Here is a 12941-nt window from a genome sequence, read left to right as displayed (position 1 = left end):
TCACTTATCCTGAAAGTGCTTTATGAATGGTGTGACCAGAGCTCTCCGCCTCAATAAAGACTTTTCATGCTGCACTGTTGTACAGCAGACTCCAATTTGATTTCAAATCCAAACTGTGCTACTTTCTATGTAGGTGTCCTTGGGAAAAGTACTTAACCTCCTGAGAATCAAGATTTACAAAAAGGATGCCTATTTCATAAGACTATTTTGGAAATAAAATTAGAGAAGATAGATGAATGGATGAGGAGAGAGAGAGAGAGAGAGAGAGAGAGAATGAGAACATACCAGGTACCTAATAAGCACTTGATAAATAGTTTCTTTTCTCTTCCCTTAAAGGACTATCCATGAATATGTACTATTTTTATTCCCAACAAGTTGCACACTTTGAATGTAATCTCATTAATGATAAGCTCCCTTCTTCCAATCATAGAATCTTGACCCTGTCAATGTTTCCTAGATAAAATGCTGTCCCATCCCTTTGTTAACTCTGGATGTACTTTCCATGCTAGCTCTCCATGTCTGATTTAACATGCAGAATTCAAAACTGATCACAGTCCTTTGGAGAAGGTGATCAGTGAGTTTTGTGGAATAGTTTTTCTAAACTATGGCTCCTTCCAGAAAGGGGAAATCGATGGGGGTGGTATGGAGAGTTCAGTCACAAGTGCTGACTGATGAACATTCTCAAGTCCAACTGGGGACTGTTCACAGGCTGGGGGAGACTATTTCCTCTCATGTGTTTATGTAGTCTCTCTGTCCTAAACTTTCTCAGATATATACACCAGAAATGTAAGAGCATTTGTTATGCAGGTCCTATATTCTGTCTTTTGGAGCTGAGGATAAGCCAATATGTAGAAAAGGCTTACACTATTCTTTAATGTGTTTAACAAGCATTTAAGTATAATCTTGGCAATTAAAATACTTTTGTATATAAATATTAACTCAACAATGAAGCAAACTCAATGATTTGGATTGCTTCCACAAATGAGCATTACCTGTGTGTATAGGAATAAGTCTCTCTAAAGTAGCGATGACACCAGTCCCTGACTGTTTTAATGAATCTTTATTTAATATAAATGTGAAACTCTCCCGCCTGATAAATTAAGTATATGTTATGAATAACAATAACAACAGCAATGAACATTATACTATACTATAGCAAATACACATATAATTCCAGTAATATTATAAAAAACAATAAATATAATTTTAATTATTGAGAAAAACTCTGTAAGGAAATACATTTTACAGATGAGGAAATTGAACATATAAAATCAAACAAACAAACAGACAAAAAACAAACAAAAAACCCAAGCCATTTGCTATCACCCAGCTCATAAGTTCCTGAGCCCAGATTTAAACTCAGTGATTCTGGCTATGATCCAGAATCTAGACCACCTTCAATATTACTACAGAACCAAATAAGGTGAAGTATTGATTAAGTACTTACTTTGCCTTTGTTTTTTTGTTTTTTTTTTTGTTTTTTTTTTTTCGTGAACTAGAACAAATGTTACAATTAAGACACTGCCCTGTTGAGAAGAAAGTTACTTAAATTCTCCAAAACTAAATTCATATTTAGCAACCACCCCTATCTCTCTGTTTTTGTTTGTTTACTACAGGAACAAAAGTGCTTTGACATTCTTTACCATCACAAACAGAAAAGGCGGGCTACCAGGGGAAGGAGGTGTCCTTTTCAGGGAGTGCAGTGTCTATGGAGAGGCCACATTCCTTTTGCTCACCTTCCTATGGGTTTAGGGACATCCTGAGCTGAGAGCAAGAAAGGGCACTCTGAAAAGTATTTATAGTATTTATACTCTTCCAGGAAGTAAAGAGCAACGTCTCTTTTCTAGGTGGATATCCACTTACCCATGGAATTTGCTGCATTGCCCTGTTGCTACCCAGGTTGGAAAAGAACCCTGGGCAGTGAAGACAAGAAGGTCTGCCAGGGAGAGAAGAGGCAAGGAGTGTCCCTGGTAAGCTCAACCTGAGGAAGAGGAAAGATACCTGCCACTCATGCCTGCAAGCCTCATGTTTGAAGTTGCTGAGGACAGATGAGAAAGGGGCACTCTGGGAGGAATGGGAGGGACTGCTAGGGCTCAGGCAGTGGTGCATGCATGGTAAGTCACAGTGTGCCATTGCTAGGAGTTCTGTGGAAGAGACAGCTGAGTCATCCAAGGGACCACATGGCTGGGGGAGCTGTGGGAGTCTCCCAGCATCTGTGCATGGTTGGTTATCCACCCATCCAGGCTACATCACCAGAGATAACCAAGAAAAAGGGACTGGCCACAGTGGAATGATAAGGAAATTCCATTTCCAGTTTCCTTTTTTGCCCCAATACTACCAGAGGAGAAATCTAAGAGAAATGACAATCTAGAGGGTGATGTGAGAAGGAGAAGACAACACCTCTGTCAACTCCACATTCTGGTGGAACTCAAGCCCTAATTAAGTTAGAAGGAGGGACAGAGGCCTGAACAAAACAAACTTTTAAAACAGAAAGGCTTGAATTGAAATGTCATTAAGGAAGCCTACCTGTCAACGAGAAATAGGTTTGAAGCAAATTTGGTAACAGAGATTGGAAAAGTAAAATGATTTAATTTTTATAAGTTAACCAATGAAATGTTCTCAATTAAACCTGTTGTAATTATCAAGCAAGTAGAGGGAAATATTAGCCCCTTCCCTCCATCCTCTCCAGCTTTTACCTGATTGGAGAATTCAGAAATACAAAACACTAAGTCCTCTACAGGTAAGCCTGCTCAGCCAACATCTCCATTCGTATCTCCTGCTCCACTGTCTCACACACCGTAGGCTGCATCACTCGATCACTTAATGGCCTTATGACACCTCGTGCTTGCTCATGTATTCATGTTTTTGCACATGCCCTTCTGCTCAGAGTACCCTTACTTCCAGTGTCTGTCAGGCAAATATCCACAGATGCTTTAGTTCTCAGCTTGAGAGTTATAAAATCTCTGAAACCATCCTGAACTGCTTCCCCCTCCTTTGATGCCCATTTTCATCCATGTGTCCAACCTGGATCCTCCCTTAATCTCTTATATGCCTCTCTTTGTGATGGTTACACAGGATACAAATTTGTGTCTGTATTTCTGCCCCTCCCACCAGACAATAAGAGTTCTGAAGGGAAAGAAGAGATCTTATGTGTCTTGTTAAACATTGTACCTAGCACAGTACTTGGCATATAACATAAGTTTTATAAATATTTGCTAAGGAAAGAAGGAAGGTAGGTAGGGAAGGAGGAAGGAAAGAAGGAAGAAAGAAAGGAAGAAATAAAGAAAATTTCTTTACGTTCAAGTGATGAGGCTGCACAGTTTAGTTTAAGAGAAGGCTCCATATTATTATCTTACCCTTCCAGGGAGATGGCCCGTTGGAGAGTTACAGAAGGCTGGCGGGTTGCCGTGCTGTGCTGAGAATGACTGCAACAAAGAAAGAAAAACAAACACAGATCATTTATTTAAAATGTCTTTGCACATTCTCATCAGTCTTATTGTCAAGTAAAGGGCCCATCCTGAAAGAAATACAGTAGAGATTGAATGGCTATTCTTTGGTGATAAGTAGACTCATCCACAAAATTTAGTACTCTACCAGATAAGGGGTTAATATTTCTTTAAAACTTGATTTCAACATGTATTATTCATTTGAAGTAAACTTCAAATGACAGACATTAATGGAAACAAAATATTTAGAAGAGGTAATTTTTTCCCTTTGGAATGAGACAACAAAGAGCATAGAAATATAAACTTCATCATAATGTAGTGTCTTACTTTTTTAATGCAGAACATTTTTTATAACAAAGTTTAAAACAGTGAATTTGAACATCAGAAGTATTTAATTAGTATAAGTTTTCATTTTAGTTCACACTTGTAACACCTGTAAAATTAATAACAATTCAGCTGCTGGATGAACACAAAAACTTGAAAAATGAGACTTATGGTTGCATACCAACCTTAGAATTTAATGTAATTCCACATCTTGTTTTGGCCACATGGTAATAAGACCTATCTTATGGATAAGCAGTTGCAGTAAGAATTATAACGTTTATTCTTCATTAGGCACTTATATTGCCTGAGTCATTTTTCTAAGTTTGTATGTTTATATCTTTTACATCTCTCAATCCTATGAGGTATGCACTGTCTCCATTAACAGATGAAGAAACTAAGCTAAAGAGAGGTTTAGAAACTTGTCCAAGTCATGTGGTAAATACCTGTGCTTGAGATGGCATCTACACTGATTTTAAAGTCATTATTCTTAACCATCATGTTGTCTCATCTCCCAATTAGTGACAATTTTTCAAGTTTGTAAGAATGTGCTTTGCAATCTCAGAATACTCTTCGATTAGAGAGAGGTTCGTCTAAGATATGCACAATGACAACAGCAAGAAGCAATGCTTTGTGGATTTCCTATGTGTTAAAATGTATTATAAAATGTGTTTCAGTGTGTAATGTTAGTTTGCAGTATTAATATCTTAGTTGTAATGTTAGTTACATATACATATAGGGTATGAAGGTGTATATACACAAATATATGAATAAAGAGAACCCGAGTCCACTGTTTGTAGAACAGTTAGACACCTTTACATAGACAGCTCCACCATTTCTCAGCATATACTTCTGAAAACACCAACATTGTCAGAGAGCCAAGCTGTAGCCTACAGATTTTCATCCAGAACTTCGGTCATTAAGGACGAGAAGCAGTATCTCTCTGTGAATAGTTTTTAGTTGTGACATGGATGACAGTTATGTGAGGTTGAGGGAGCAAAATTTGGGACAGTAGCTAAAAGCTAGAGACTGTTTTTTTTAAGTTAAGGATTGTGTCCTAAGTTTGCTGGCATCCTTCACAGTGTCAAGCACTATATATGTTCACTGAACATGTTTTGATTGACCAGTTGAAAAGCAGCAGAGCATTCAGGAGCTGGACCATGTAGCCAGACTTCCTGAGTTCAAATCCCAGCTCCACCACATGGACCAATGTGACCTTGCTCATTATCTACCGGTATCTGTGTATCAGTTTCTTACCTGTGAGATTGGGATAGTAATAGTACTTTCCTCCAGGGATTATTACAAGGATTCAGGGAATACAATATTTAGAACAGTGTCTGTTACATGGTAAAACTACATAAGTGTTTGTTAAGTAGATGAACTAATATGATTTAGCAGTGTGTCTACTTTAACATATTTAGTACTAAATAAGAATTACTTAGATCACTTCTTTTAGCTATCTAGTCACTGCCCCAAAGTGTATATTTGTGAATATAAGTTTGGTGACAAATATCAAATTAAAATACATTTTCTATTGTAAAAATACTATAAAATTAATGAAAATCAAAATAAGGAAAAGCTTTAAAAACTCACATATAATTCCATTACCTTGTATCATATGTTACAGAATTATCTAATTTAAATACTGCAGCTGTCCTATAGGTATGTATGAATATCCACATTTTATATATTAAAAAAGACACACAGAACTTTAATGACTTATCAGAAATCAACAGCCAGAATTCAAACTAAAGCCTGCCTTGTTGCCAAGTGTGTGTACTTTCCACACTATGCTATTGACTTTCTATATGTCCACATGTGCTTGATGTAATTTTTATGTATACATGGACCATATATAAGATTACATCCTGCATTTGTTCCTCACATTATAATTTAAGCATTTTTAGAGGGATTCCATAATTATTATTTTGGTGTTATATAATGTTACTTCCTCTCAACATATAATAATAATTTACTATTATAATATAATGCATATTATATAATAATTTATAATTATATAATTATATATAATAATTTATTTAACTATCCTTTTATGGTTAGGTATTTGGGTTTTTTCTACTGTTTTAATATCATTAACAATGCTGCAGGAACATATTGATACCAATTACTTTTTCTTATTTGACAATTTCCTTTGACTATATTCCCCAAATGCAAACATTTACTAGGTTCTTTTTGTTGGTGTTGTTAAAGCTTATTTAGTTATTTTGAGAGAGACAGAGATAATGTGAGTGAGGGAGGGGCAGAGAGAGAGTTTCTGTGCTGTGAGCGCAGAGCCAGATATGGGGCTCGAACTCCCAAAACTGTGAGATCATGACCTGAGCCAAAATGAAGAGTCTGATGCTTAACTGACTGAGCCACCCAGGCATCCCAACATTTACTAGGTTCTTGATTTATGTTATTAATTACTTTTCAAAAGTTTTGTACCATTTTATTACCTCTTCTCTACCTATTATATTTAATATATTTTCAAATAAAAAATATAAAATATATAAACATCACTTTCACCACAATCTTAGAGGCACTGATATTATAATTAAAAAAACTGTTAAGTATAAAATGATACTTCAGATATATGAGTACTTCTGTGTTCATTAGTGAAAATGACCATTTTTTTCTATATCCTTAATTGCTAATGGTATTTCTTTGTTTAAACTGTTTAATCCCTTCCTTTACTGTATATATTCCACTGGTTTAGGAAGTGCCAAAAGTCATTCTTGGGTAAAGATCAATGATGCTTGCTAACCAAGATTAATGAGTAACTAGAATTCTTGATAGCTTCCTCACCATTAGCTTAGCCCATATAATTAAAACAAAGAAATATTCAGTAATCTCACTTTACTTATCACTACTTTAAACTAATTACTTTATTATTCTCCTTTAAATTATTCCAGTAATGTCTCTTTTAAAGTTTATTGACACTTAAATTACATGTGGAAGACACCTTGAAGTACTCACAGAATTTGACTCCTTTTACATTACACATGCAAAGTCAGCCAGTTTCTCAGTCTGTGAATTTTGAACAGAGCCTTTTACAACATGTAATTATCCTTTTACTTTACTAAGACAAATACAGTGAATTATCTGTTAGTCAAGACCTACAGACACAAAGGAATTTTTGTTATTCCCTGATGGAAATATGTAAGCAGGACTTGAATGGGGAACACTTGCAAAGCATATTAGGAGCTACATGATAGTGATAATAACTGGTATTTTTATTAAAAAAATGTTTATTTTGAGAGAGAGAGAAAGAGTGTGCACATGAGTGGGGGAGGGGAAGGCAGAGAGAGAGAGAAAGAGAGAGAGTGAGAGAGGGAGAAGGAGAGAATGCCAAGCAGGTTCCACATTGTCAGTGCAGAGCCTGACATAGGGCTCACTCCCACAAACTGTGAGATCATGATCTGAGCCAAAATCAAGAGTAAGATGCTTAACTCACTGAAACACCCAGGAGGCCCAACTGATATTTTTACTCCCCCGCCCCCGAATATCCTCCCCTTGGGACCAAGCAGGTTCTGTGCATTTCATACTGTTGACTACAAAGACAGTGTGTGGCTAATTTTACCATGACTAACAAATTCCCAGTGACCACTGCCTAGCCCTTTCAGCGCCTCAGGCAGTGGCCAGCCAGGTGGAATTCCAGACAGAGAACTAACATAGGAAGAATCACAGCAGGAAAGAACAGCTAAAATTTAAAGCTTTTTAACACTGGAGAGCTAAGTGTTCAGAATGTCTTTGTCTTATGGCCATCGTTTTCCTATCATTTTTCTAGATACTTTGAAACATCTATTCAGAAAAGCATTCTATGATATGCCTCCCTCACCTCCCCAACACAGTTGACACACTGCTCTATGCACCATCCCATTTTTATCACACAGCCAAAATAGCCCCCAGAACTGAGAATCACCACCATTTATTTTCATGTCTTTTTTTTTTCTTTCTGCTAAGTCATGTATGTTTTCAGAGCAAGGAGTGGGAATTATCCATTTGTACATTCTCATCTCAGGGCTGACTCACAGAATGTGCTTCATAAATGCCTTTTCAAATGATGAAAACCATGGGTTGGGTTCCATCTATCTGTAAGACCCCATTCCCTCTTTCAAACTTTATAACAACATTGAGACTAGCCATTATGCTAATTTTTGAAGGAAGTTAAAGACCAAGGTCTCACAGCTAGTAGGTAGCAAGAGTAGAACCCATGTTTGCTGGCTCTAAAGTGCTTGCTCTTTAAGAAAAATCATGTTGCCTTACAGAAAGATGAAAGCAAAGCTCTGTGGATAGTTCAGAAAGAGGATCCAACATATTTTGTCAAGAAATGCTGAATCTCACTGAAGATCACTGACAGTTTTGTTTGCATAAAATAACACCCAATATTTTCTCTATAAATGTCCAACATGCATGTCAGTGGCGTTTGAAGATAATTTAATACAGGGACTTCTCTGTCCTATCCACACCACCTTATTAGTGAGCCCCGGACATTTGTGAGCATTTGAGTGATAGTGGCTGAGTAGGATGAGAATGAGGAAGGTTCAGCAGCATGTCAGCACCCATGCTGGGGAAGAAGAAGTCCTGTCATGTGGCAGGAAACATATGGCATCCCTTGGTACGTAGTAGCTTGGTTGACATGACAAGTCAGGCAACTGTGGAGGTAAATATTACCAAGACTTTTTAGGATTTAGAGAGAGATAACAGTCTTATTGCCTTTCTAAAAATTATGCTGTCATTTGAATAAAATAGCCAGAGAACAGTAGAATCTCTTTTCCAGGAACTCTCTGATTTTCCAAGTAAAAGACTTTGGCTGTCGCTTAAGAAAATGAAATCGAAATGATGCTGAAAGATTCATTCTTGTTGCTGCATTAACTTTAAATTTTTCTGAGCATCTGAATTGAAACTGTCTTATTACACACACAACACAGAGGGCCTAGATGGCGGTGATTAATGGCTTTTTAATTTTCTCCAACTCTAAAGCAGGAATGGACAGGATAACCAGTCTTTCAAAAATGTTGTAACATTAAAACTATGTCATTTTATGGAGAACACAAAAAGGCTGTTGGGTCTTCTATTAACAAACTGGTAACAGTAAACTTATTTAATGTGCCTTGCTTGTAAAGTCCCATCCAACTAAAATACTTCTTGATGTGTTTTCAATAGTCTGCTCCATTCTTCACTCATATTTTTGAAGAACTGTCATCTTTCCTTGTCATATTTAACTCTTCACCAATCTCTTGAATGCCTGTATCTATCATTTATCTCATCTCTCTTAATATTTATTTTCTTTTATATTTCTACTTTCCCTTTCTTCATATACATGCATTAAGTTGCCACTATTCTTAAAAAGAAGAATATGTCTTCTTGAGTATTCAATCAGTACCTCAAATGCAACATAACCAAAACACCATTACCTTCCCCCATGAAGCTGGATATCTCCCCTGTTGCTTCATTGACACTTACATAATTATTTATATCTTCTGGCAACATCTAACAAATGTTAACTGGGAAGTGCTTTAGATCCCTCTTTGATTCCTTAATAGTATAGCACTCAATAAATACCTGATAATAAAGAAGATGGTAAAATCAAATAACCATTTGGGCCCTTTGCTATAGATAACATTTTTCAATAAATCTCTAGGTATATTTGATAGGAAAACCATCTAGGGTGGATTGGGAAGGATACATACACATTTTAAATGGTGTAGAAGGGAAAGAAGATTTTCTGAGAAACTAGAAGAGCATGATCAAAATGATGGAAGGCCGAGAGTATGTGTTGTGCTCTGGAAACCTTGAGTGGTTTGGCTTGGGCAGAGCAGAATAGCCAGAGATGAGTAATGACTTGGGGTGGGTCAAGAGGGGCAATGAAGACCATGCCAAGAGGTCTGGACTTTATCTTGATGGCAGTGGTGAGTTCTCTAAAGTTGGGGATCAATATGATAATATCTGTGATTCAGAAGAGTAAACCTAAAAATACTCTGCATGGTGGAAGTAAGAGGTGGGAATCTACAGTCAGGGAGACAAATGGGAAATAGTCATGAGAGATAAACTTAATAAATGTCTAAACTTGGGCAATGGCTGAAGGAATTTTAAAGGAAGATACATTTAAGATATCTGGAGATAAAATATCCAGGACAAATAAAAGGAAATTATAGTGAGGGCAATTTGATCTCCAGAATTGATCTAGTGATCTGGGGGAGGGGGTATTTCTTTTAAAGTTAAATCCCCTAGATAGAAGGGGCTTGCTCTTCCCAGGGTACAACAATAGCTGTTCTTTCTTCTAGAACTTCCAAGCAAGGCTTAAAAAGTAAACAGACTTCGGTGTCACAAGGGTGAAGTGGTAGTGAGAAAGAATGTACTAAGGGATCTGTTACTGACTAAGAGGATGATGGCACTGCTAACAGAACCAAAAAGTGCATGTTTGGGTAGGAAAATATAATTGAGTTTGGTTTTGTACACGCTTAGCTTAATGTACCTGTTACATCTTTGGGAAATATAATCTGCAGTGTAACAGCTCTACCTATTGAAAATTTCTTCCTTCTCTGGGTGTAACCCCCATTATGTCCAGAGTGGGCACCAAATGACAGATATTCTTGCATGTTTTACTCTTTCTAATAAACATTCCTAACACTTCTGGTTCTTTATGAGATATTTTCAAGACTCCTAGCTATCTTTCTGTCTATACTCTTACATTTTTTTTTTTAATTTTATTTTTAAGTAATCTCTACACCCAAAGTTGGGTTTGAATCCACAACCCTGAAATTAAGAGTCACACACTCCACTGACTGAGCCAGCCAGGCACCCCATATTTCTTCTGATTTTTACTTCAATTTTAGAACCTAGAAATGAATTCAGAGTTCCAGATGTGTTCAGACCAGGGTTGAATGCCATGAGATGATGACTTTCCTCCATCTGCATTCCATACTCCTGCCAGAAGAGCCCAAGATAACACAGAATTTTAAAGTTTGCTTAATTGTATTGTTAAGTTTAGGGTCGAGCTAACTTCTCATGTATTTTTGACATCAAATGATTCAAAATCAATTCTATCACATAATTGTAAATTGGGTTTTTGGAAACTCAATATAGTTAATTAATAACCACTATTATCAAATTTATTGGTATTAATTTTGATCTAGTTTCATAGTTAGGCTAACATTAGATCATCAATTTAACTCAATAAATATATATTGATATGCTACCCATTACAGAACTTCACTTTTTCATCTAGTTTGTATCATTTTCAAATATAAGATACCTTTCACAATTTCATGCAAAACTTTAATTACAATAAGAGAAAAGGACCATGCACTATAGCAGATCATCACAGATCCTCTTCCAGTTTAACAGTTAGCACAACTTTTACTACTGAGCTCTCTTAATCAACATCTTTTTGTAGATTAACCAATCCTCTCCATCCCCTCAGTGACCAGCTGACCAGTGTCCACAGCAAGTGGGATGTTCATGGCCCATATATTCTCATTCTTTCCATGTGACTTGTACATTTACCAAGAATCAGTTGTAATTATTCTCAAATCTGTTTATTTTTATTGTATTCATTTTATATATGTATGTATGTATGTATGTATATACATTTCATATATGTATGTATATGTAATTTATTTAAATATTACAAAAATGAAATATGAGCAAATGAAAAGAATTGTTTCTATCAATCATAAGTTTACTGATCTAGAAAGACTTAATCACATGTAGTTCAAAACATCAAAGCTTTTGCACAGCAAAGAAAACAAAGCAATGAAGGCAACCTAGCAAATGGGAGGAAAATATTTGCAAATGATATATCTAATAAGGGGTTAATATTCAAAATATATAGAAAACCTATACAACTCAACACACACACAAAAAAATAATATAATTAAAAATGGTCAGAGGACCTGAATAGATGTTTTTCCAAGGAGACATACAGATGGCCAACAGATACATGAAAAGATGCTCAACATCACTAATCATCAGGGAAAAGGAATCAAAACCATGATGAGGTATCATTGTACACCTGTCAGAGTGGCTAAAATCAAAAACACAAGATAGAACAAGTGTTGGCATGAGAATATGGGAAAAAGGAACCCTCATGCACTGTTGGTAGGAATGTAAAATGGTAGAAAACAGTATGAAGGTGCTTAGAGAATTAAAAATCAAAATACCATTTGGTCCAGTAATTCCACTACTGGGTATTTACCTAAATAAAGTGAAAACACTTAAAAGGTATATTTACTCCTATTTTATTGCAGCATTATTTGCAATAGCCAATATATGAAAACAACCCAAGCATCCATTGATAGATGAATGGATAAATGTGGAGTGTGTACACACACACGTGCACACACACACACACACACACACACACACACTGGAATATTACTCAGCCATTAAAAAATTGAGATATTGTCATTTGCAACGACATAGATGGACCTAAAGGGTATAATACTAAGTGAAATAAATTAGTCAGAGAAAGACAAATATCATATGATTTCACTCATAGATAGGATTTAAGAAATAAAACAAATGAATAAAAAAATTAAAAGAGAGGCAAAAGAAGATTCTTAAATACAGACAATAAACTGGTGAATGCCAGAGGGGAGGTGGGTGAGGGGGTAGGTGAAATAGATAAAGGGGATGAAGAGTACGTTTATGTTGATGAGCACTAAAAAATGTATAAAATTGTTGAATCATTATACTGTACATCTGAAACTGATACAATGATGTATGATAACTATATTTCAATAAACAAATTTTAAAAAATTAAAAGGCCAAATTACCTGAAAAAAAGGAAGTTTACTGATCTAGAAAGACTTAATAATATGTAGTTCAAACCATTGCTGCCAAGTTAGGTGACAACTGTAAAAGTCAGAAAATAATTATGAAGTTATTTCATTTAGTTTTCATTTGATTTTCATTCTAATTTAAAGAAATACAGAGAACTGAGGGTTGATGGGGGCAGGGAGTTGGGGAAAATGGGTGATGGGCATTGAGGAGGGCACTTGTTGGGATGAGCACTGAGTGTTATATGTAAGTGATGAATCACAGGAATCTACTTCTGAAGCCAAGACTACACTGTATACACTGTATGTTAGTTAATTTGACAATAAATAAAAAAATTAAAAAAATAAAGAAATCTAAATTGCAAGCCATGGATAATGAATTAAGGGTAAA

General features: G+C 35.8%; 1 protein-coding gene across 29 annotated transcripts in view; it reads right to left on the bottom strand.

Moving 5' to 3' along the window:
• Positions 1–12941, bottom strand: part of DLG2 (discs large MAGUK scaffold protein 2) — a 2060218-nt gene that overhangs the window by 385396 nt on the left and 1661881 nt on the right. For all 29 annotated transcript variants that reach the window (XM_045483773.1, XM_045483776.1, XM_045483777.1 and 26 more), the window contains one exon: positions 3357–3425. In XM_045483773.1, coding sequence (XP_045339729.1) covers positions 3357–3425 — 69 coding nt within the window. The remainder of the gene's footprint in view (positions 1–3356; positions 3426–12941) is intronic.

The sequence above is a fragment of the Leopardus geoffroyi genome, chromosome D1 (assembly GCF_018350155.1).
Source record: "Leopardus geoffroyi isolate Oge1 chromosome D1, O.geoffroyi_Oge1_pat1.0, whole genome shotgun sequence".
NCBI lineage: Eukaryota > Metazoa > Chordata > Mammalia > Carnivora > Felidae > Leopardus > Leopardus geoffroyi.
This window is presented reverse-complemented; position numbering and strand designations above follow the sequence as displayed.